The 24556-nt window shown below is 39.1% G+C and overlaps 1 protein-coding gene across 14 annotated transcripts in view; it reads left to right on the top strand.

Annotated features, from left to right (window-relative positions):
• The window catches only part of COBLL1 (cordon-bleu WH2 repeat protein like 1), a 164350-nt gene that overhangs the window by 519 nt on the left and 139275 nt on the right, over positions 1 to 24556 (top strand). For 11 of the 14 annotated variants that reach the window (XM_053215209.1, XM_027055607.2, XM_053215207.1 and 8 more), the window contains exon 2: positions 653 to 770. The exons of 1 other annotated variant lie outside the window; for it this stretch is intronic. In XM_053215209.1, coding sequence (XP_053071184.1) covers positions 703 to 770 — 68 coding nt within the window. In that variant the 5' untranslated portion in view covers positions 653 to 702. Of the gene's footprint in view, positions 1 to 7; positions 190 to 652; positions 771 to 24556 lie in introns of those variants that run through there. 2 more of the 14 variants (XM_053215210.1, XM_053215203.1) reach the window with 1 other exon arrangement.

Raw genomic sequence — 24556 nt, 5'->3', positions numbered from 1 at the left:
GCGAGCGTCCGACACCCTGCCCGCGGGGCGGGGGAGGCGCTGCCTCGGCCTGGGAGAGGCTGCCACCCTCTCCTCCTTCAAGTCCTGGCTTGAGAGACCAACTGCGAGCGCGCGCTCCGGGGGAGGAAAGAGTGGGAGAGGAAGCCGCGGGAGAGAACAGGCGCGCTACTGTCTCCTTCTGAAAAGAAAGTAGGAGCCCTGGGTGGGAAAAGAGGAATTAGCTCTCTCAACTTTTCGTCGCGAAAAGTTTTCCCAGGGCGTTCTGCTTGTGCAAACTCGGCCGGGGGGGCCCGGAGACGCGCTGCCGGCGTGGCGGCTGCCCCTGCGAGCCGCGCTTCTCGCCCCGCTCCTCCTCCTTCCAGCCTGGGCTGCTCCTCTCCCGCCCCGAGAGGCGCCAAATGGCTACCCAGTAAGCCCCACGGGGCGGGGGCTGCAGCGCCGCCTCCCACCGCCGCAGCTGCGGGCGGCCGCTAGGACCCGAGGCGGGGACGCCCGCGGGCTCGGAGCCGCGGCCCGCAGGTGGAAGCGCACCCGGGAGGCGGGCCGGCCCGGGGCTGGGGGGCTCGGGCGGGCTCTCGACGCGCGGCCCGCCCCGCTCAGGCCTCGGGTAGGCGCGCGTCCCGCCCTGACCGGCCGGCCTCTCCCACTCTAGTAGTGACACGCCGCCTCGGAGCTGGAGCCCGCGCAGCGCCCCGCAGGGCGATGGACAGCAGAGCCCCCCGCGCGCAGGACGCCCTGGCGGCGCTCCCGCCGCCCGCCGCCCCAGCAGGGTAAGCCGCGAGCGCCGGGCCGCCGGGTCTCCGGGGAGGGCGAAGGCGGCAAGGCCGCAGCGCGTTTACCTGGCTGGCAACTCGCTGCCCTGCCAGCTGCCTGACTCACTGGCCGAGGGATAGGCAGCCTAGGAGGCTGTTTCCTCCCGGCCTCCTTGGAGGCCGTCTGGGCTGGGGAGGGGGGACGGGGGTTCTGGTAGTTTTGATTCCTTTCCTACTGGGGCTGCGCTGAGCTGCTGAAGGGCAGCCGAATGCCGGGAACTGAGTGAGGAGTCCTGGAGCAAAAACAGTAACAAAGAGCCCCTTGTTTGGGGCTCTGGAAGAGCGGCGGACGATACCTGTGAGTGAGCTCTTGGGAAGGGGGAAAAAAGTTTCCTTGACTGAGGGCTGAGGCCCAGGCAGGTGAGCAGTGTCAAAGTGACGGTAAGGAAGGGGCTTTCTGCGAGCAGTGGAGGGCAACGGGAGGGTGTGCCAGCTGTCAGCCCGCATGACAGCTCCGGGACCCGGCTGCGTGAGCGTCTGTGATTGGGGGTGTGTGTGCCTGTGGCCAATTGCTGGTGCCAAAGCCTAGCGCTAAGTCAGACTGCAAACAACGATACTTTTCTTTGTGTCCTCACGTGTTTGAAGAGAGATTGGAGGGGGAATGGGCTGTCACATGGTGAGTTAATATTAAATGAAGCGTGTCTTCCTGCCAGATATGCTAATCACCTTGCTAAGCATTTGGGTAAACAGTAATGAGAACAGGTAGTTCTGCAAGAGATGGGGAGAACCTGAAAATAACCTTAGTCTCGGTAAACAGGGAAGGCTTAACTTAGGTGCTCCTTGAGCTTCTGAAGTGGGAACCCCTTTGATGTAGTGTAACTTTTCCTGCATATATTCCCGCAACTCAAATTTCCTTTCTGATAGTTAATCTGAAGGCAGCAATGTCCTAAAGGGAAGACAAAGATTCCAGAAAAGAAACGTTAAGGAAAAATCGACTTTGTAACTAATGAATGGGAGTTGTGCAGTTTTCTTAAATCAGTTTCCTGATTTAAGAGAAGTCATTTTTCCCTGGAACATGACAGGCGTTTCCTTAGAAGCAAGTCACAGCATGTTTATTCATCAGAGACCATGCGAACGTTGGCAGTTGTCTAGAGGAAACATGGAGAAGTCTCAAAGCAACATGACTAATATAGAAGATTTTTAATATAATGCTTACGTGGAGGAAACATAACATGTAGTGTATGAATTAATTCTTTCATTTTGTTTGAATGATCTTCTCCCCTCTGCAAGTAGCCCTATTACTCTTGACTTCCGTTCCCATTTTCCCAGTGTTTTCATTGTTCAGTGTAATATATATTCTTCCATATATTCCATATATATGTGAGTAAAGAAATATACTGGTAGAAAGATATCAATCATAAAAGCATAGGGACTACAGAGATATGTAAACTGAACAGGAGACAACTTTCAGGAATACAGAAATGTATTTGGGTGCCACAAAATAAGATAGTATTAAACTGGTGGGTTTGAAAATGGATCAGGTTAAGGTACAATTAAAAAATCATATGCATATACACAAAATACATGTACTTGTGGTCAGAAATCAATACTTCTGAGTAAAATAGAGATCAGATGGCTTTGGGACGAAGAAGTGCAAAGAGCTGTCTAGTGATAAGCACGACTGTAATTAAGATGCTTCAGATTTTACTTTTGAGAATTTAAAATAATTCTTGAAAATAATGTATAAAACTGCATTTTGTAATTCAACTATGAAGAAAATACTTTTAAGGAATTTTACCCTCCTCTCCTAATTGAATGAGGGATATTTGCAAAAATGTTTCAACATCTTATCTAGAGTAACATGCCCCACTGTATCATTTTACTTTGTATTCTATTTAAAGAAGTTATCAATATCTGCAAAATATAAATGTAAAAAAAATTATCTTTTTTCATTTTTCTATCTTGTCCCTTGGTATATTCCAAGTGCCTATCATGTAATATTTGTTGAATATTCAGTATTGCTTTTTTTCCTCAAAAACCCCAGCACATTAAAAATGATTTAATTGTGGGGGGGAAAATCTTAGATATGGGTTTACGGGAGGCAGTAAGGGGCAGTCTCAATATGTTATAATTATTAGATTTGGGAAGTACATTCCTTACTATAAAACTAGTTAAACCATGACTCATGACTCCAATAATCTATGAGGCCTACTTTAGTCCTCCTTGGATATCCTTGCTCTAAAGAATCCCTCTGTAATTTTCAAAGTTTTACATTGTAACAGATAATTTTAAAGAAATCTAGTGCAACTCTGCATTTTACAAATGAGAATCTGAAGCCCAGAGACACTGAGTGGCTTTGCTGAAGTCCTAGAACACGTGAGTGGCCAAACCAGAAGGAAAACCCAGGAGTTAGTTGCCGAGTTCAATGCATTATTATTTTTGTTATTTGTTTTTTCTCTTTTCCTGACCACTGTAAGATACATTCATTAAAGTTCAAAGAATCAGCTTGGGTACATTATCTTTAGAACTGCTAGCTAGTGCTTGTGTTTTATGCAGGATAAGTTATACTTGCCCTGACAGATACCTTTTTTGTTTATTTGTTTGTTTTTTGCTTAACTCCTTGAAATTTAAATGTCAAAAGTATAGTTGACCTTGCTTTGAAGGACCTTAATGCTTTGATTCTGAAACAAATTTTCAGGAATGGACAGGGGTAAAAAACCTACTTGATAATTTTGCAGCTAAGACGTGTAAAAATTAAACGATTTAACAGCTGCTTGCTTAAGCTTTTATTTGGATGCACTGTTGGTTCTAAAGTTTTACTGATTGTACATACTGAATTCTTGTCGGCTAACATTTATTGACTGCTTACAGGTTGAATGCCTTAGCTGAGGTTTCAACAAGAGAATTACCTGGAGATCTTTAAAACTAATACCCATGCTCACACCTACTACTTACTCTGATTTTATTTGACCTGGGCTGGGACAAGGTGTGGAGAGGTTTAAAAATGCTGTTCCAGTGATTGTAATGTGCTACCAGATCTGAGAACTATTGATTAAGTAGGTTTCAACATCTGAGATGGAGGTGAAGCCATGAGTGGAATGGGGGCTTCTGTTAATCATTTTTAGGGAACTCAAGATCCTCACTTTCAGCTTTAGTTTTTTGGTTTTTTTTTAAGATTACATTTAGATAATTTATACTAAATAATAGTATATTATTAAATAGATAAATAAAATATTTGCTACTCCTTTTTGAGGAAGTATATTAACTCCATTTTGCAGTTGTGGAAACTGAGGCTCAGAGAGCTAAACTAACATACTCAAAGACCCACCACTAAAAGGGATGAATGAGTAACAGAAACAAGATCTGATCCCCAAACCTGTGTTTTTCCTCCATAGGTATGTTGGCACCCAATGTTTGCCACTGTGGATTACACTGAATGGGAATGGCTAAAGAGTATTTTATTTAGAGTGGCTTCATAAAGTGTCCTGTCTTCATTCTTTTTAAAATCACATTTGTATTTTAAAAACTCCCACAATTTCTAATGCCTATGAAAACCCCCAGTGCCTAGAATTTAAAATGAACATAAGGGTGCCTGGGTGGCTCAGCTGGTTAGGCATCTGACTCTTGGTTTCGGTTCAGGTCATGATCTCACAGTTGTTTTTGAGTTCAAGGCCCATGAAGGGCTCTGAGCTGACAGCAGAGCCTGCTTGATATTCTGTCTCCCACTCTCTCTCTAAATAACAAGCAAACATTAAAAAAAAAAATAAAGTGAACACAAATATTTGGTTTCTGTCTTCAAAATAATTAAATTTTCATGTGTTTGGATGATTTAATTTAACTCAGTAAACTTTTGTCATGTGATAAGCTGCTTATTTTTGCTATTAGGTAGTTATTAAAAATTTAGTGTAAATTCGAAGGTGGGTATTTTTGATTACCAAATAAGAAAAATAAAACTAAGTCAATACTAGACTTCTTATCCAAAGTCTAATTTCCTCTAAATGTGTTAGAGGATATTGAATAATATTATGACCTTATTTCAGTATTGAAATGCCAGGTGTATTATAATATAAATGCCCAAGCTTCATGTTATTGAGACAACTGCTTTCATTTAACTAATTAGTCAACACTTGTAAGCCCTTACTTTATATAAAACACATTTTTCTAGGCACTAGGAGATTGGCCCCTGATGTTAAGAGCTTTACCAAAGAAATTCTCTGTAACTATACAGGATAAAAAGGAATATGATGTTAATATAGAAATGGTACTTTTTTTTTTTTTTTTAAACTGAAGCTTAAATCACTGATCAGCAAACTGTGGCCAAGCAAACTAAGTCCAGAAGGCTGAAATGCTGAAATGGGCCCTTCACCTATTTTTTTTTAACTGCAATTTCTTTTTTTTTTTTTGGTGGTAAAATACACATAACAAGATTTATCTTAAACATTTTCAAGTGTACAGTTCAGTGGTAAATTCATATTGTTGTAAAATCAGCACTACCATCCATTTCCAGAACTCTCTTGTTATAGAACTGTAACTCCATACCTGTTAAACATAGCTCCCACACCCCGGTCCCTGAAAGCCCCTGTCAGCCACCATTTTACTTTCTGTCTGATTTTGACCACTCTAGGTACCTCATATAAGTGGAATCAAATAGTCTCTATCTTCTTTTGTGACAGGCTTATTTCACTTAGCATAATGTTCTCAGAGTTGTTCTCAGAGTTTACCCATATTGTATCATCTATCAGAATTTCCTTCCTTTTTTTTAGGACTTTGCTCATCCATTTATCTTTGGATGAACACTAGGTTGCTTTCTTATTTTAGCTATTGTGAATAATGCTGCTAGCAACATGGGCATACAAATACATTTTTTTTAAGTTTTTTTTTTTTTTAAAGAGAATGAATGGGGGGAGAGGGACAGAGGGAGAGAGAGAGAGAATCTCAAGCAAGTTCCACAGTCAGTGCAGAGTCTGATGTAGGGCTGGATCCCACGACCCTGGGTTCATAACCTGAGCCAAAATAAAGCGACTGAGCCACCCGTGCTCCCCTACAAATATCTTTTTAATACCTGCTTTCACTTCTTTTGAAGTAGAATTGCTGGATCAAGTGGTAATTCTATTTAATATTTCAAGGACTATTCTGTTTTTCCATAGTGGTTATAGGTATTATACATTCCTAACAACATTTCACAAGGATTGTGAACCCTTGTTGTTTTCTGTTTTTTTGTTTTTGTTTTTTTTGATAGTCACCATCCTAATGAGTGTGAGGTGATATCTTATAATTTTGATTTGCGTTTTCCTAGTGACTCCTGATGTTGAGTATCTTTCCATGTCCTTATTGGCCATTCGTGTGTCTTCTTTTGAGAAATGTCTGTTTAAGTTCTTTGCCTATTTTTTAGTTGGGTTTGCTCTTTTGGTTGTCGAATTTTAGGAGTTTTGTATATATTCTGGATAGTCTTATCCTCGGTAGAGCTTATTGGCACACAGCAATACCCACTCATTTGCATATTGTCTATGGTGGCTTTCACATCATAGTTGAGTATCTAGATAGAGATCATAGGACCTCAAAAGTAAAAAGTTTTACCCTGTGGTCATATATAGAAAAAGTTTTCTGACCCTCCTGGACTAACTTATGAAATTGATAAATGAAGTAATTATTTAATTCAAATTTATTTATTGGCAGAAGGACTTCTAAGTATTGAACTTTAAATTGGAACAAAATGATTAATATTCTGCTTGCATAAAACAAGATATATCTTAGAGTAAGATACAAGATTTTGTAGAATGGTGATTAGTGATTGATTTTTTTTTTTTTTAATGTTTATTTTGAGAGAGTGCACTCGAGCACAAGTGGGAGTTGGGGAGGGGCTGAGATAGAGGGAGAGAGAGGATCCCAAGCAGGCCGCATGCTCAGCATGAAGCCCAATGCGGGATTCAGTCCTAGGACTGTGAGATCAAATAAAGAATTGGAACTCTCAACGAACGCTCAACTGACTGAGCTACCTAGGCGCCTTGATTTAAATTTTTTTTTTTTCCTTTAATGTTTGTTTATTTTTGAGAGAGAGGGAGCCAGGGAGCGGGCGCATGCACGCTCTCTCATGAGCAAGGGAGGGGCAGACTGAGAGAGACACAGAACTCTAAACAGGCTCCAGGCTCTGAGCTGTCAGCACAGAGCCTGACTCAGGGCTCAAACCCACAGACTAGGAGATTGTGACCTGAGGCAAAGTCAGAGGCTTAACCGACTGAGCCACCCAGGCACCCCAATGGGTTTTTTGTTTTCGTTTGTTTTTGTTTTTTGTTTTTTAACTGAAGGCTCAGGGTTGGCCCCTTGGCAAGCATTGTAGAGTTTTCACATATGATATTGGAATATATTTTAAAGAGAAGTTCTAAACTTCTGTGCTGGAGACACTTTTGTGAAAAATGAATAATACATAGTTAAGATGTTTAGGAGCAAATGTGTCTAGAAGAGCCAGACCAAAAGTTGAAGGAGTTCCTATCTAAGCGTAGGCATCTATACCTATTTTATGAGTTAAATCAAACTGGCTTTATAATTCCAACAAGTGTTTTTGTTGTTGTTAAAGATATTTCATATCTGTAAGCTTTTAGTGTTCCAACATTAGCATGATGGTTGTTGTAAGACTTTTTTTTTTTTTATGACTGCTTTGCTAAATTTTTTCCCATCTGCTAACAGTAAAAATAAACTAAAAGTATGGGAGAAAGAAGTTTCCCAGGACTATTTATAAAGGGCCAAATGTCTTCAGTTTTTCATACATACTTCATCTGAGGAATGAATCCCTTGGAAAAGCTTCTCAAAGACTGACTAGTCTTTGGAAAAATGCTAGAGTGAGCTTGGGTAATTTATTATTAGTTTCATATAGTGTAAGTTCACAATGCTGTTTATAAACGTAAAGAAGTTACAACTATTTAATGGCTTTAGACATTGAAAAAAGCTGTAGAGTTGAATTGTGGGGTAATATGACAAAGAAAATATTAAGACAGCAAAGAATGCCCAGGTGTGAGAAAAAGTCTGTTAAGCTCAACTCCTAGAAAGCTGAAAACTCGGTACTAGTTGTAACTTAATACATTTTAAATCATTAAAATCTTTACAGAGGTCAGAATTTTCAGGTTTCATTGGCCATGAATTGAGGCATTTGGGTTTTGAATATGTGTAGTGCCGTGTTGGGCAATATCCTGATTATATCTGTGCCTTTTCCTGCCATATAGCTCAGGGATATTGCTCAGAGACAGGCCTTCAGAAATTTGGTGGGAGGAGAGCCCATTTACTACAGAACTGGGTTGGTTTCTTAGCTGCCTACTCTCCAGAGAAAAAAACCAGAGCCCCATTAAGGTTCTCAGGTTTGTGGTTAGGAGGTAGTGAGAACGGAGGTGCTAGGGAAACGGAGAGTTGCCTCAGAATCCCTCATTGTAATTCTTCCTCCTTACTCTTGCTCCTTCCCTGTTAGAAACACTCTGCCCTTTGAAATCAGAGCGTCAGAGATAATATAAACAATTCTCTCTCTCAACAACTTACGTGTTATATATAAAGTACTGTAGTCCCTGCCCCTCATCTGTGGGGACATGTTCCAAGACCCCTGGTGGGTGCCTGAAACGGGAGAGTACCGAACTCCTGACATATACCATTTCTCCCTATGCATACACACCTGTGATAAAATTTAACTTACAAGGTAGGCACAACGAGAGATGAACAACCTAACTAATCATGAAACAGAATAGTACCCGTAGAAGTTCTGTGTAGAGGCCACTTTTGGGCAGCAGGCCTGAGCAATGGAAGGTAGGGAGGGCCCACGGCCACTACGGAGCTGAATACAGACAGGCCCACCAGGGCACCCACCTCAGAACATCCATAGGCCCGAACTGACCACGAGGCACAGTTACCAAAAAGGGAAAATTCCGTAAGGCCCCCATACGTCCACACCTTCCCTCTAAAAACAGCCCCCACCCACTGCCTCCTTGGAGACGGTGTCTCCTTTCCTTCCTGCCCAGGACTCCCCGGCAGTGTATTCCGTAAACTTCTATCTCCTTTGTTCTGCCTCAGGTGAAATCTTCCGCCAGCAGTGCCACCGGTTTCCACCCCATCGTAGCCCCACATTTGGGGACCCCGTCTGAGAGGGGGAGACACCACATCATGTAATATGTAATAAAAGTTACGTGAATGTGGCCCGTCTATCTAGCTCCCGTGTGTGCTCATGCGTGAGCCCTCTCTCCCCTCCCCTTCAAAAATATCGGACTGTACTCACCCTTCCTGTGATGATGTGAGATGACAGAATGCCTTTGTGAGATGACGTGAGGCGGACGACGCAGTGTGAAGCTACAGTTGGCCTTGTGACGATTCCCCGGAAGGGGCCCCTCTGCTTCCGGGCTGCGGTTGACCGCTGGCAACTGAAAGAGCGGAAAGTGAAATCGCGGATAACGGAGACTAGGGCCTGGGTTAATAGCGTAGAGGTTTTCTTTCGTAATTGCCTCAGACTTGTAGAAAATTGTTTTGGACAGAATTAAGAGTGAAATGCCATATTTTGACGGGTTTGATTTTGTAAAATAACCTAAGAGGCAACCTTCTGAGATGGGGTTGAAAAAGAACCTGAGGTAAAATACTGTGGGTCCATGATATGGTTACGCCTATAAAGTAGTGATTCTCATTTTCTATATGGTGTGTAGGCTGATTGCCAAAGACATCAGAATATATTTTTAAAATGGTAATGTCACTGGAAAAGGGCATTGTTTTTCAGTCTGATTAATTTGGAAGATTAACACTAAGTAATATGTATGCATTCCAGTGTACTTGTTAAAATTAGATATACCATTTCAGTTTGTAGCCTAATGTTACAGCTTCTGCACTTACACCAACATATATCTCTAGGGAAATAGACTTAAGATCCTCAAACCTAGATGGGACATTTATCACCAGTCTTTGAGGATTATCATCTCTCTAACCTGCATACACACGCGTACCTGCTATTATTTCTAGAGAAATGGAAGTGAGGAAGTATGAGATGACCCCAAGGGGAGCAGTGGTGACAGGAGCCAGAATTTTAACTGCTGCTACAGTTGTGTATCAGTTCAGATCTGCTGGAAAAACAGGAAATTGCATTACTAAATCTGAACATGGCTACCATCCTTCCATTCCCATGGCCAATGGATGTGCTGTAGTTTCTAGGCCAAATTAAGCCAACAGTGGTCAAGATAATTATAAGAGCCACTGAATTCATTATTTCCTTTATGCTTAAGTAGAAGTGTCAGAGAAAAGAGCAACCCTTTGTTTCTCACCTTGTTCTTTTATGCCAATAGTGAAGTATCATTGCTTTAATAGAATTAGGAAAGAGACAGGGTGACTGTCTTAAAGGACCTCATGGTCTGATGCAGCCCCCATTTTTCTCTGGTATTCATGGTTCGGTTATTTACTGGCAGCAAAACTCCTGGGTGGAGTGCCTACTAGATTATGGGCATGGTTTCTTCCAGTCTTTCGCTTTTCTGTAAGATATTCATTCCCAGAGAGCAGCTAGATGCCTTAACTTCAAGCGAAAATCTTTTTGCTGTGCTTCAGGAGGGCAAAGCTAAAGGTGGCAGAAAAGAATGTTAGCATGTGAAAAGAAACTAATTTTTAAATTTTATGTTGTTATCCTATCTTACCAGTCTTCTGTCTTCAGTTTTCTCTTTCTCTGAAAAGAGGGCAGGTTTTACTGTGATAGTTTTATTACCTATGAACATTTCCTCCTCTAGGAAAGTTAGGTATGACATTGTTTGAATGAGGAAAAAAAAGAAAACAGACCAAAACAACTAGTGATTTGAAAGGAGAAGTAGACTGATTTTCCCCTCATATCTTAGTTGTGACAAATTTTGTATCTAGAACCTATTCCAACCTATACTATATATAATTTTTTAAAATATGATTTTGTCTGAAAGAAGTAATGCCTAAGAATAGTCTCTAATTATCTGTGATCCTGTGTGTATGTAAAATACATAGGAAGTTCTTTCTTAGATGATGCTAAGAAAATTTAGTCCTGAAGTTTGTGCTGGTAACCTTGTGAAGCCTAGGAATGTGTTTCCAACTAACTTAGTAGTTGTAATGGTATAGCCTTGAACTTACTAAGGGGCATTTTTAAGTGTTTTCTTTTTTAATTTTTTTTTTTAATGTTTATTTATTTTTGACCGACAAAGCATGAGCAGGGAAGAGGCAGAGGGAAGGAGACACAGAATCCGAGGCAGGCTCCAGGCTCTGAGCTCGAACTCACAGAGTGCGATATCATGACCTGAGCCGAAGTCGGACACCCAATCAACTGAGCCACCCAGGCGCCCCAAGTGTTTTCTAACCAAATTCAGGATTTCCTCTATATTGAGGATGTAACACTTTAGGATTTTCATTTTTTAATGAATCATAGTTATTTAGGACACTTAAGATTATGCAAGTTTGAATGAGTGGCAATTCTGGAAGTTATTTGATGGTGTTGAATGAATATTTGCTATAATTTTTGGTAAACCAAATCCAATAATTTTTTGTATTCTTCCAGATATTAAGCACATCAAGTTGGTGATAATGAAAATTTGAATATCATGGATTTGGGGAAGTAAAACTCAGGCAAAGGGAGAGACCAAGTTTCTGGAACTCCACAGATAATTGGAACAATTTGAACATAAAGATACCATTGGTATTAAAGGAACATCTTTGGGATACTAAGAAATGATGGGCTGTGCTGAAGGCATACACAGTTAAGGAGGCAGGAAGTAGTACAGTGATAGCTATTTGATTCCATCTTTTACCATCTATTGGCCTTCACAGGGAATTTCATAAGATTTCATGTCAAGAAGCAATTTTGTAAAATTCTGGTCCTGAACCATTTTGTTTTAATTGTTAAGGGCTATCTCGAGTGCCTTGCTCTCTGAACCAAACCTAGTCAAAACCTCTGTTTACTGTGCTCATCATTCACTCTGGTATGTGATCTGTGTGACTGGTGAGGGACCTGTCTTACTTGGGCTGCTGGTTGTGGATGGCTTTGCACACATGCTCTCTGTGGCCTTAGGAGTATTTCCTCTAAATGATACTCACCAATGCACCCCTGTGTCAAACATTCTTTTTTTTTAAATGTTTATTATTTATTTTTGAGAGAATAAGACACAGAGCATGAGTGGGGGAGGGGCAGAGAGAAAGGGAGACACAGAATCCGAAGCAGGCTCCAAGCTCCGAGCTGTCAGCACAGAGCCCGACATGGGGCTCAAACTCATGTACTGTGAGATCATGACCTGAGCCAAAGTTGGAAACTGAACCATCTGAGCCACCCAGGCACCCCTCTATGTCAAACATTCTTGAGGAAGTGGAAGGGAGAATGAGAGAGAAAAAGAAGAGTATCCTTTGGATTTGAGAATGGCAGCGTTTTTTTCTTCCTTAAACTTAACATTGCTAATTAAAAACAATTTCCATTGATATATGCATTTTAAGCTCTAAAACCAGCTATGTCAAAGTAGAAAAAAATTTTAAAATACTGATTTTTAAAATAAGGTGGGAAAGTTGGGAAGAAATAGTCATACCCCATACATATGCAATTTGATTTTTCATTATAATATTTAATTATGTTAAGTGTGATTCAGTAGTATAACCAGGACTCATTTAGTTGAGCCCATTGTGATCTGCTTATGTTTATACATGGCTGTTTCATGGAGAAAAAAACATTCATGAGTTGTGTAGGGGAGGATTTTCCTGGCTTTTCCCCCATTCTTTGCTTAGCCAAGTAGATGCACACAGTGCTAAGTGGAAATGTAGAGATAATTAAATTTTTATTTGGGGATGTAGATGAAGAAGGGAACAAGAAAATGGGGAAAATATGTTCAATGAGTGGAAAAATGAAAGAACAGTCTTGTGATGGAAGAAAGGTAGTGGCATACATGTTAGATTATGCTAGTTTAAGCAGTTTAAGGCTTGAAGTCTTTTATCTCTTATATTGATAACTCTGATACTGTTAGTTTGTGAAACATTTCTGTCATCTTAGGTAATTAGAAAGCATCTTCTGCCGAGGACCATATATAACTTCTTCAAAAGTATCATTTATGTTTTTTGGGGGAGAGATTCCATCCAAAATTAAATTTTTATGCTAATGATAGTAATTCTTTACATTGGTGTTTATAGGTCATGTCATTTATTCATTATTTTCTATTTTAATTTTTAATTATTAAAAATTTAACGTTTAGTTTTGAGGGAGAGACAGAGTGTGAGCTGGGGAGGGGCAGATAGTGAGGGAGACACAGAATCTAAATTAGGCTTCAGAGGCCGATGTGGGGCTTGAACCCATGAACCATGAGTTCATGACCTAAGCTGAAGTCGGACACCCAATCAACTGAGCACCCCCCCACCAGCATCCCTATTTTAATTTTTTAGAGAGAGAGTTTGAGGGGAGAGGGGCAGAGAGAGAGAGAGAGAGAGAGAGAGAGAGAGAGAAAGAGAATCTTAAGCAGGTTGCATGCTCAGAGCAGAGCCTGACCTGAGACTTGATCCCACAACCCTGGGATCATGACCTGAGCTGAAATCAAGAGTTGGAGGCTCAATTGACTGAGTCACAAAGGCATTCCTATTCATTATTTTTTAATAGGCAATATATCCAAATGGCACAAAATTCAAAAGAGAAAAATGACCAGTGAGAGACCTCCCTCCAGTCCTTGGTTCCTGGAGGCAATTAGTGTCATCAGTTTTTTTTTTTTAAATCCTGGTAGGACACTGTATACCAGTGCTGGCCAATTCGAATATCATAGAAACCACAAATCAAATTTAAAAAATTTTAGGCACTACATTAAATAATTCAATTTAAATGATATATTACATGATGCAAAGGTTGACATGATTCTAATTCTACAAAGCAAGAAAGTTGTCTTTAACTGAAAATATTTTGCAATGAGTCACATTTGAAAGTTAATTACATAAAATTGAAATTTAAATTCTTAATCACACTAGCCACATACCCAGTGCTGAAGAGCCTTATGTGACTACAGGCAACCATATTTGACAGTGTATCTCCTTATACTCAGGAGCAAATTCGTGTGTATATGCATATTGTTTCTCCCTTTTTTGTGCACAGTTAGTGCTGCTTTGTACCTTGCTTTTTTACTTAATAATGTAACTTGGTAATTATTCCATTTCATGACATAAAGGGCTCTATTTTCTCCCCCTAGTGTTATTATGTCTTTGTAGGGATGAACCATGAATTATAAAACTAGTCCCCTATTGATGGATACTTGGATTTATCCCCACCACCACTCTTTGCTATTAATAAGTGGTCACTTTAGCATTCTTTATGCAGTTTACAATCTACTGTGGTGTAATACTCTTTCCTGATATATTTGATTAAATTAACTAGATTGTGCAACCCTAAAAGGCAGAGGCCATATATATATATATATATATATATATATATATATTTTTTTTTTTTTATTTCTTTTGTGTATACTGCTGGGTTTGATTTAATTTCCTGCATATACCTAGACACCTGATGATCAGTTATTGGATAGGTGTTATTTGAATTTGTGTGAACCTGAGCAAAAGGTCAGCACTGAAGACCAGTGGATTACCTGTCCACTAGAGAGATAGAAACAAAGCATCAAACTGAGTGTTTAACATTCATTTTTGCAGCCACTAACTAATGAATTGTTAAACCCCTATCAAATGCTACACCATTAAAAGGGTTGTTGTAAATCTCTTAGCACTCTATTATTAAATTCCATTCTTAGTCTGATATTCTCTTTTAGCATTACTCCCTGCAGTGGTGTTTATATGCATTTCATACTAGTAGTATAAGTGAAAATTCTGAGTAATGTTTCCATCTCAAATGTAGAACAAAACAAAATGTTTAGCCATCATGGGTGGGATTGTTTAACAGGACTTAAGTGCTGTATGATTATTTAAAGCCTAAATACTCCTATTTGAATAATGATAGAGTAACATTTGGTTTATAGAATAAGTTATAGGTTTTAAGGATGAAGCAATTAGTCCTTAATTGCATGATTAATTAGTGCGTAAGAATTCTTCTCAAAGAAAAAAATTCTCATTTGTGTCAAGACCCTGAAATCTAAATTGTCAAGATCCTTGCTATTTTGATTTGGTTATTCTAATGGTGTAAGAAATTAGCCTTTTGATGTGAACAATGATGGCTAAAGAATAAGAACAAATAATAAAGGGTATTTTCTTCCAGCTTATGAAAGAAGAGATTGAGAATTGAAAGGCATCATGAATGGAAGAAATTAAATTGTTGAATAGGGACCTAAGAAAGAAAAATCAATACAAGTGCTCTTTCTCCCTAGTGTTTTTGGAAATTATACCTCAAGATGTGTACAAAACTGCAAATATTATAGTAGAAAGCAAGTTTGTTCATTTTATTTCTCCAAGAATGTTTTTGGCAGCAAGTTGGCATTTTACATTGTCTTCAAATAAGATGAAATTCTCAGTCAGGATGCATCAGAAAAGGAACTTTAAAAAGTAACAATTTAATGTATGGGCAGGTCCATAAAGCATTTTGAGTGAGGTTCATTCTCTCCATTTGACTCTGCCATCTATCTACCTTATAGTTGTCTGATGTGGTTAACCAATGCACTTGGCCCTCGGACATTTAACAGCACTGTCTTTGGTTTCAAATAGAAGTGGCCCAGCCAGAAGTCAGAATAGCACTCAGCAGTCATCTACTGCAGAATGGATTTGGAGACAGAAGATTTGGAACCCAGTCTCTGTTCTGGCTAGGCACTTTCTCTCATTGGGCCTCAGTTCCCTCTGTGGTGGGATAATTATACAGAATGAAAGTGCAGAAGTAACACCAGCACATATCAGGCTTTCAATTTATGTTTGTTAAATTATAAATATTACCTGAAGTTTTAGGAAACAACTTCTTATAATGCTGACAGCATTATTGTACTAAATGGAAACCAAGGAGTGCCAGAACATGCCTGTTCTCATCATCCTCTCCCAGGAAGTAGAAGATGTGGGTTGGTTTTCTTCATCAGTCACCCGTGGAAGTGCCTGTGCCAGGTGCAGGGAAGTTGTTCTTGGAACACTGAATACGAAATGGGTACTAATCTTAATGAAAATCACATTCCCTTTTAGAGGAGAAAAAATGCCCCCTCTGAGATTAGGAGTATCCTACCAAGGTGATTGCAATTCTGATTGTTTCCTCACTTTCCTCACCATTGTGGGAAGTGCCTTACATTTTAGTATGTCACCTTTCTTCTCTGTAAGATGAGAATAACTCTAACTGCATTTCTTTGATTTTGTTAGGACTGATATGCAGTGACTGAAAATTTCCTATTGTAATGTCCTATACAAGAACATCATTATTCAAAAGAGGGAGTGAAAATTTGAGACACTATCCTTACCATGGCTATCACCTATTGGAGAAAATTTTTTTACACAGTGATGATAGTGACTGTATCATTTAGGATGAGAGGCTAGTAGGAATCGTTTGTTCCAGATTGTGTAAAGCCGTAATTTATTAGGTTCTGGTGGCAGCATGATAGCGTGGTCTGAAAATTAACCCTGCATACCCTTGACTAAAAGCCTTTATTAGGAAAAATACAATTAAATAATCATTAATGTTTTTCTGGATTTGCCTTTTGGCAATACAGGAATATTTTCCATATTCTTGCAGGTAAGTTTTGATGTCAGAGAAAAGACTATTCAGAATTTCTTAACATAATTTACATCTACTTTTCTTAGTAAGTATAATGAAAATTTTTAGACAGAATGAATTATACTCATGCACTTGGAAAATTTCTTGAGTACTACGGTGTTCCCACTAAATGTTCTCTTAAATAATGTGTTTTACAAGATAGTATGTGAAATGAAATGGAACCTTAATTACTTTAGGGTTTGAATGAATATTTTTAAATTCAAATTTCCACTAATTAAAAGTATCAGGGGCATAGTAATTTAACAACAATGGGTAATGACTTATAGGACTGTAGTCATACAAGCATTGAACGTTTCCTGAACATTGACTGTTCATCAGGTACTGGGTTAAATGCATGGCAGGTGCTACTGCACTTAATTGTGATCAACCGCTCTGTAAAGTAGATGTAGTTGTTATCTGGATTGCGCAGAAGAGGAACTGAGGCTTACACATGTAATTTGTCCAAGGTCACGTGGCCAGGAGGTGGCAGGTCTGAGTGGAACCCAAATGTCCTTTGAAATCCATTTGGTTTGACCACTTTGCATTCTGCTCCCCTGTCCCCCACATCCTCCTCCCAGAACTGCCAGGGGTGGGAAAGCGAATTAATAAATGATTATAGCAGTGACAGTAAATGGGGCTAAACATTTTTTGGCTGATTTTATTTTTTCTGATCACAAAAATTTGGGTTAAAATGTTTTCTTAAGGTCTTGTCAGGGATTTTGATATGCTAATATACAGAATGGACTTCTAGAATAGAAACATGGAAAGTAACACTTTCCAAATTCATTTATTGGAAGAACACTGATTCATATCTTAAAACCAGTGTTTTTTTCAGCTATAGTTTAGGTAATGCTGTGGATAGAATGCATCCTTTTAGACTTGTAAATGTTTAGATTTTTAACTATGTATTATTTTTATATCCTTTTCTTCAGAATTATAAGTTATTTCAGTTTGAGACACATTTAAAAATGCTTTTTCAAATAGTTGTATAACCAACCATATGTTTGCCTGTGTGTGTGTTTACATTTTCTTTTAGCTTTTACATATTAAACATTTGGATTGTTTCCAATGAGATCATTAACCATGCGTGATAAGTTTTAGATTTGGATGAATATAATTCCAGAACTGAAAGACTGCAAAGTTTGCAGCAGTGAGGAAACCAGTCCCAGAGTTTGTTATCGCTAGAAACTGAAAGCCTTTGCAAGTTTCGGAGAAATCTGTGTGGAAGGTACTGTGACTTGCCATTAGGGAGAGTCATGCCAAAGAAAGGACATTCTTAGAGGGAAATAGAAGTACAGATTTTCTTAGACTTATGATGGGGTCATGCCCCAATAAACCCATCGTAAATTGAAAATAAAGGAAGTCGAAAATGCATTTGATACACCTAACTTACCGAATATCATAGCTTAGTCTAACTTACCTTGAAGGTGTTCAGAACACTTATATTAGCCTAGAGTTGGGCAAAAGCATCTAATACAAATCCAATTTTACAATAAAGTGTTGAATATCTCCTATATTGAATACTGAAAGTGAACAACAGAATGGTGGTTAAGTGTATCAGTTGTTTACAGTCATGATCACGTGGCTAACTGGGAACTGTGCTGCCCCTGCCCTGCATCATGACAGACTATCCTATTGCATATCACTAGCCTGGGAAAAGATCCAAATTCAAAATTCGAAACATGATTTCCACTAAACATGTATCACTTCTGGACCATCATAAAGTTGAAAAATCAGAAGTCAAACCATTGTAAGTCAGGGACCATCTGTTGTCAGTTATTAGAGTAAGCTGGGAAGCTGGGTGTCTGTGTGTGTAATTACCTACTTGGTTTGGAAGTACTGTATACATTTTTTGAAGTGCAGTCTGTGTGGTCCCTGGGCCAGGCATGGTCTTTTCCCAGCAGCACTGAGGAAGCTTGGACACAAGGGGAGTTCTGGTTATTAATCTTTGCTGTAGTCAAGGAGGGTAAGAGGACTGGGAGTCATAGGCTCCACTGAAGGGTGAAGAAGCTGAGCAAGACAGGTAAGGGAGTTGAGAGGGGGGATTTTAAATTTGAATTTGTTGGGGAGGGCTAGGTTTGAAGCTACTTAATAGGTAACTGATTGTAACAAGAATAAGATATCTTCCTGAAAATATCAACAGTTCATTAATTTTGTTTTCATTCAAGGGACACTTGTTGAAAGCTAACTATGTGTCAGGTACTGGGCTGGGCACTGGCAGCTAATTGTATTGAAAATATAACTATATAGTACATGGAAAATGTATTCATGGAATAAAATCGCTTTGGCTGAATTGAAAACATGATTCAATCTTATTAAAAATACACATCTTTGAACAGCCTCCAAGGCAGTGTAAACAATACTCTCTCTGTTTTAAAATAAGGAAAGTCCAAATCTTTGAAATGCCAATTACTATGCAGTTTCAAAAAAAAAAAATTTTTTTATGCCTTGGTTAAGATCATGTGTGATTTCTCAGATGCTTTAGTGAACATTTTCAGAATGTTTATGCAAATATAGAAGTTGTAGGTATCTATGTGCCCTCTTCCTACCCCCTTAACACATCCCCCTCCCCCGAGATGAAATCTTCTCACTGGACTTTGGGAAGTTGTTAGCACCGAGTTTTCTTAGCTAGAACCAAGTATCAAAACTGTCTCTCTCAGTCTGGGATAATTGTGAGACTGGAGAATGCTGTACTCACTGGGGCAGTGGATTGCAAAGTCCAGTGAGGTGCCAAGGGGAAAATTCCTAAAGGGAATATACAACAACCCAGGAGGCCTGAGGATCATTGCTATGGCAGCAAGAGGTAGCTCTAGCCTATTCCTTTTCAGCCTGGAGCTCCCAGGGTCCCCGGCCCAGCAGGCACAGGGGCAGAGCTGCAGTTTGATGTCAGGCAACAATGGAGGTTATTCTTCATCTGACCAGACTCCAGCAGTCACCTTTGTTGCCTTAAACTTGTAACTTTGTGAAGTGACAAAGATGTATTAAGAATAGTCTAGGGGACATAGGCTCGGTGTTTCAGGAAGACCTGATATTCAGTCTTGGCTCCACCATTGAATAGTTAGGAAATTTTGGACAAATTAACCTCTGTACATCTGTTTTCTTTTTTTTTTTTAATCTGAAAATGAAGATACCTGTCTCATCGACTCATGCCTGTAATATTTCACAATTAAATGTCTATAGCTAAATTATTGAAGTTTTTGAACATCAGCCATATGAAAGTTGGTAAGATTGGTTTAAGCTGCCCACTCTGTTTCTGTTCAGTGAATTAGTAGTTAATATTTGGTTAAGGATAATTGTTTCCTAAATAAAATAATGCTGTTTTGTGACTCATTAGTTCATAGAATGTGATTTTTTGTAAGCAGGTTTTTTGGCCATTTACAATCATTAGAAAAGGCTCTACCTGGTAGATGTGGAGATAGCACATCGTGTGTACATTGTAGACCTTTATCCTTTTTTCCTCTAGGGGAAAAAAAAAAAAAAAACTAACCAAAGATGTTCTTTCACTGGATTTTATTGTTGGCAGTGGTTCCTGGTGAAAAGACTTTATCTTTGAGGCTACAAGACGGTCACCTCATGTATGAGAAGACTAGGTTTTTATTTTGTACCTTCCCTATCCACAGCCCGGATTCCATTCCTTTTTCAGGAAGCTGAAGTAGCAGAATACAGGTTGAGAACCTTCCACTATTGGTCACATACTTTCCACATCTGTAAATCATAAATAGTCCCTTTACATTAAAAATGATACCTAAGGGGCACCTGGGTGGCTCAGTCGGTTGAGTGTCCGACTTTGGCTCAGGTCATCATCTCACAGTCTGTAAGTTCGAGCCCTGCATCGGGCTCTGTGCTGACAGCTTGGAGCCTGGAGCCTGCTTCAGATTCTGTGTGTCCCTCTCTCTCTCTCTGCCCCTCCCCTGCTCATGCTCTCTGTCTCAAAAATAAATTAAAAAAAAATTAAGAAAAAAAATCTTAAAATGATACCTAAGATGAGAAGTGCTTATGATTATTTGTTGATAATTCATGTCTTGAAACACACTGAGTCAGTTTGAGTAAGTTCTGCGTTTCCTTTCTGAATTCTCGATGAGGTTATTTCTGTTGACAGCACACATTTCTCTTGGGTATGGAGTGTGAGGTGACATCTGCATGAAGGTGGTGTCTTATTGAGCTTTTTGGTACCATATTCATGTCATGCCAGATTCATTTCCACTTGGATACTCAATTAAAAATTGTTAGTGCCATTTCTGAAGAAAGGCATATTATTACTTTGGTCATAAAGAAGCAAACAGCTGCATTTTTCCTCACTAAGGTATTCTAATTATGTTACCGCTGGTCATAAACTATTGAAAATTGGTGAGAAGCCTCAAGGTCATAGAGAAGGAATTTGTGATCATAGAAGAGGGTAGCCCACTGTCATACATTTACATTTTGAAGTGGTGTGTATTTTCTAATGTAAGCATTCTTATTGAGACTGGCTGCTATGTGAACGATATGAACACTTGTCACGCATTACTGTTTTGTGATTTCAGATACGTAGACGATTTTAAAGATTTGTCAAGCATCATTGAGTTCCCAGGGAGAACTTGTATATTTTATGAAAATAGTATCTTGTTCTTTGCACTAGACTGCTCTGAATAGGGAGGGAGTTCATGTAGTTTAAAAAAAAAAAATCTAAGGGCCAAACTAGCAGTTCCTACCCCCACCCCAGTCCACCACCTCCCCTGAAATAACCAAACAAGAACCTTTCAAAATCTTCCATCTTTTAAAGTCAAGGACACACTTTAAATGAGAGTCAGTGAAAACCTGTCCTCAGGATTATACATAATAGAAACATATCAAGTATCTGAACAGTTGTTTCCTTCTCTACTTAAAATGCACTTTGTGTTTGACACTTTGGCACGTTTCCTGACCTTGTTGAGTATTCATTGCATTTTTCCAGTTTTTCCAGTTTGATTAAAAAAAAAAAAATCACTTTCTTCGTTGTCAAGCCTTGATGGTTTCCAGTCTAATAAGGGAAAATGATTATGAGTCTCTTAAATTTGCATTTCTTACATCATTATTGAGTTTGAGAAACTTAAAATGTTTAGTTTTCATTTGCTTTTCTCTTACATTCACTTCATACTCATGTTTCTATTTTTTTTTTTAAAGTTTTTATTTTTGAGACAGAGAGAGAGCATGAACGGGGGAGGGGCAGAGAGAGAGGGAGACACAGAATCGGAAGCAGGCTCCAGGCTCTGAGCCATCAGCCCAGAGCCCGATGCGGGGCTCGAACTCACGGATCATGAGATCGTGACCCGAGCCGAAGTTGGACGCTTAACCGACTGAGCCACCCAGGTGCCCCTCATGTTTCTATTTTTATCTTATTTTGTAAAAGCTCTTAATATGTATTTTACACTCAATATATAAAACCTATTGACCTTTTGTGTCTTATGTTCTAACTATTCCCCCAGTTTTATTATTTTATCATGTAGCTGTGTTTGTGGAAGCATTTTTGTCATTCTAGTTTTATATTAGAGGCTGTACCATGTATTTCCTTTGCCTTGCTTAGAATAAAATGGGTGTACATTAGAAGTCTTTAAAATATCCCCTTATCTAAAATTTATGAAAGTTTAAATATTTGACAGAAACAAACTTTAAGTTCTTTTGTGGTATGAGATAGTCTAAATTAAAAAAACAAAAACTGCCCCAACATTATCTATTGAACAGTCGATCTTTTCCCTACTGATATGAAATGGCACCTTTATATATTAAATTTATTTTTATTCATGTGTTAGTGGGCTTTCCCTTTAGCTCCATTGATTTTTCTGCTTTTCTATCCAAAATGTTTTATTTGCAGTATCTCTGTAATATGTTTTAATGGTCTGGAAGGGTAAGTCATAATGGCCAATGTTCTTTTAGGAATTCTGGCTGCTCTCAGGCATTTGTTTTTCCACATTGAAGTTAGAATTGGAAATGGGAATTGATTACTTACATTCAGTTTCCATATAAATTTGTAGGGAGTTGGTATTGTAACTACCTTATTGAATTTTCTCATTCAGGAACCTGTCCTGAGCACAATTTTCTCCTGATGTCTCACTTCTCTGTCAAAGAACACAGGATTTTGCCTTTAGAAGGGTATGCTTTCATAGGTGCCCTCTGTCAAGAGAAAATCTACTGAATTAACTATATGTCTTCAATTAAGTAATTTACTTTGTCATTGTGATATAGTGTAAGTCGTTTTCAAAGTGTGGTCCCCGATAGGTATCAGTTGGGAACTTGATAGAAATGTAGATTTTCAGACCCATTCTAGACCTGCTTAATCAGAAAGTGGGAGGGTGGAGCCCAGCAGTCTGTTTTAATAACCCCTCCAAGTGATTCTGATGCATGGGAAAGGTTGAGAACCACTGGAGTAGTGGAGAGAGCATAGCTTTGGACTCCTATAATCTAAAATCTCACTTTAGCCCTTTATTCCAGTGTAATTTGGAGTAAGTTACTTGTATATTTAAGTCTAGATATCCTCATCTGTAATATGGGCCATTATGAGAATTATCTGTATCATAAGCAAAAGGTATAGATGATGATGAATATTATTATTGTTACCAGATTGCTTTCTAATAAGCAAAGGCTATAGTAATGTACAATGTATTAGATAGTGGTGGTAGTGTCTAGGAGAATGGAGGGGAAGTCTGGAATGTAAGGGGTATTCCTGGTTTTGATGGGTTCTAGATAACAGGTGATGCCAAGAAGGGCAATAAAGTGCCTGGTCTGGGATGGTGAGGATAAACACTCTGTCTTGTTCAAGGCTGGCATATTTTAAGTGGGCAGACATAATACACTACTGTTCTTCAAATCCCTGAATTTCATTTTAGCAATGTGTGGTATTAAATTGTTATGGCCCCACTGTTACATTGAATAAAATAAAAGTCTGACATATTTTTCTAGTTTTAAAATATCTATTATAGCAAATTTCTAAGAAATTGAGGGAAGGATAACTAGAATATGAAAGTAAAATAAGGATTAATATCTTCATTCAAATGATAACAATAAGCAAAAGTAAACACACAGAACCTTATTCAGTTATCAGGAAACTAGAAAAATGTTAATTTTTTAAAAATGTTTTTTGTGTTTTTAATTTTTATTTTTGTGAGAGAGTGTGAGTGGGGCGAGAGGAATAGAGGGGAGGGGGAAGAGAGAGTCGAGAGAGAGAGAGAGAGAGAGAGAGAGAGACTGAAGCAGGCTCCATGCTCAGCAGAGAGCTGGTCGCAGGTCTCAATCTCATTATTCTGTGATCATGACCTGAGCTAAAATCAAGAGCCAGACACTCAATGGACTTCGCCACCCAGGTGCCCCAGAAAAATGTTAATTTACTCAACATATTGATAAGTTTATGCCAGAATGTGGGCTAACTAGAGGCTATAAGATTTAGCTATGGCTCATAAGCTATTCATAATTGGGGGGCAGAAATAACCAAGTGATGTGATACAGTTTATGGCAAGGCTGGGAATAAAGCCCAACATAAATGTCTGCTAGAGCCCCAAGGCTTCTTTGGAGAGGGAACTCGAGCTGATCATGAAGGACAATTAGATGCTATCCCAAGAAAGGTATGTAGAAAATGCTGTAAGAACTTACTCAGTGATTAGTTCTGCTTGAAGTATAGGTGACTTGAAGGATGAATGTCCATTGCCAAGCCAAATGAGGAAGATGTGTATTGTAAATGGAGGCATAAACACACCAGAATACCCTGAGTATTAGAGAATGGGAAATAGTCCAGTGTGACTAGAGCTTATGTGCTGGGTGGGGACAGGTGAGGCTACAGGTAAAACTGGGCCCAATTGTACAAGTTTTCTTAAGATTACGGTGGACTGAGAGCCTTTTGTTTACTACTTTGTCTTGCTTTTGGATAAAAGTATTTTATCTTGGTTGGTACTAGGTCTTTTTTTTTTTTTTTTTTTTTTTAAATAACCATTGCCATTACATTCACATCAGATAAGGAATTTAGATGAGGAATTCAGAAAACGTTTGTGATACAAGTTCATGTTCATCTAACACAGTTTTAGTTTGGGTTTTACTCAGCCTTTTCTCAGTATTGAAGACTTTCAAACTGTGGGTTCAAAAATTGGTTAATCTAGACAAAGCCTCTTCTGCCAGTGGGGGTGGCCTGGAATTATTCTTGTTACTTGAAACT

The sequence above is a fragment of the Acinonyx jubatus genome, chromosome C1 (genome assembly GCF_027475565.1).
Source record: "Acinonyx jubatus isolate Ajub_Pintada_27869175 chromosome C1, VMU_Ajub_asm_v1.0, whole genome shotgun sequence".
In the NCBI taxonomy this organism is placed as follows: domain Eukaryota; kingdom Metazoa; phylum Chordata; class Mammalia; order Carnivora; family Felidae; genus Acinonyx; species Acinonyx jubatus.
Note: the sequence above shows the minus strand (reverse complement) of the source record. Positions and strands in the feature narration are given on the sequence as shown.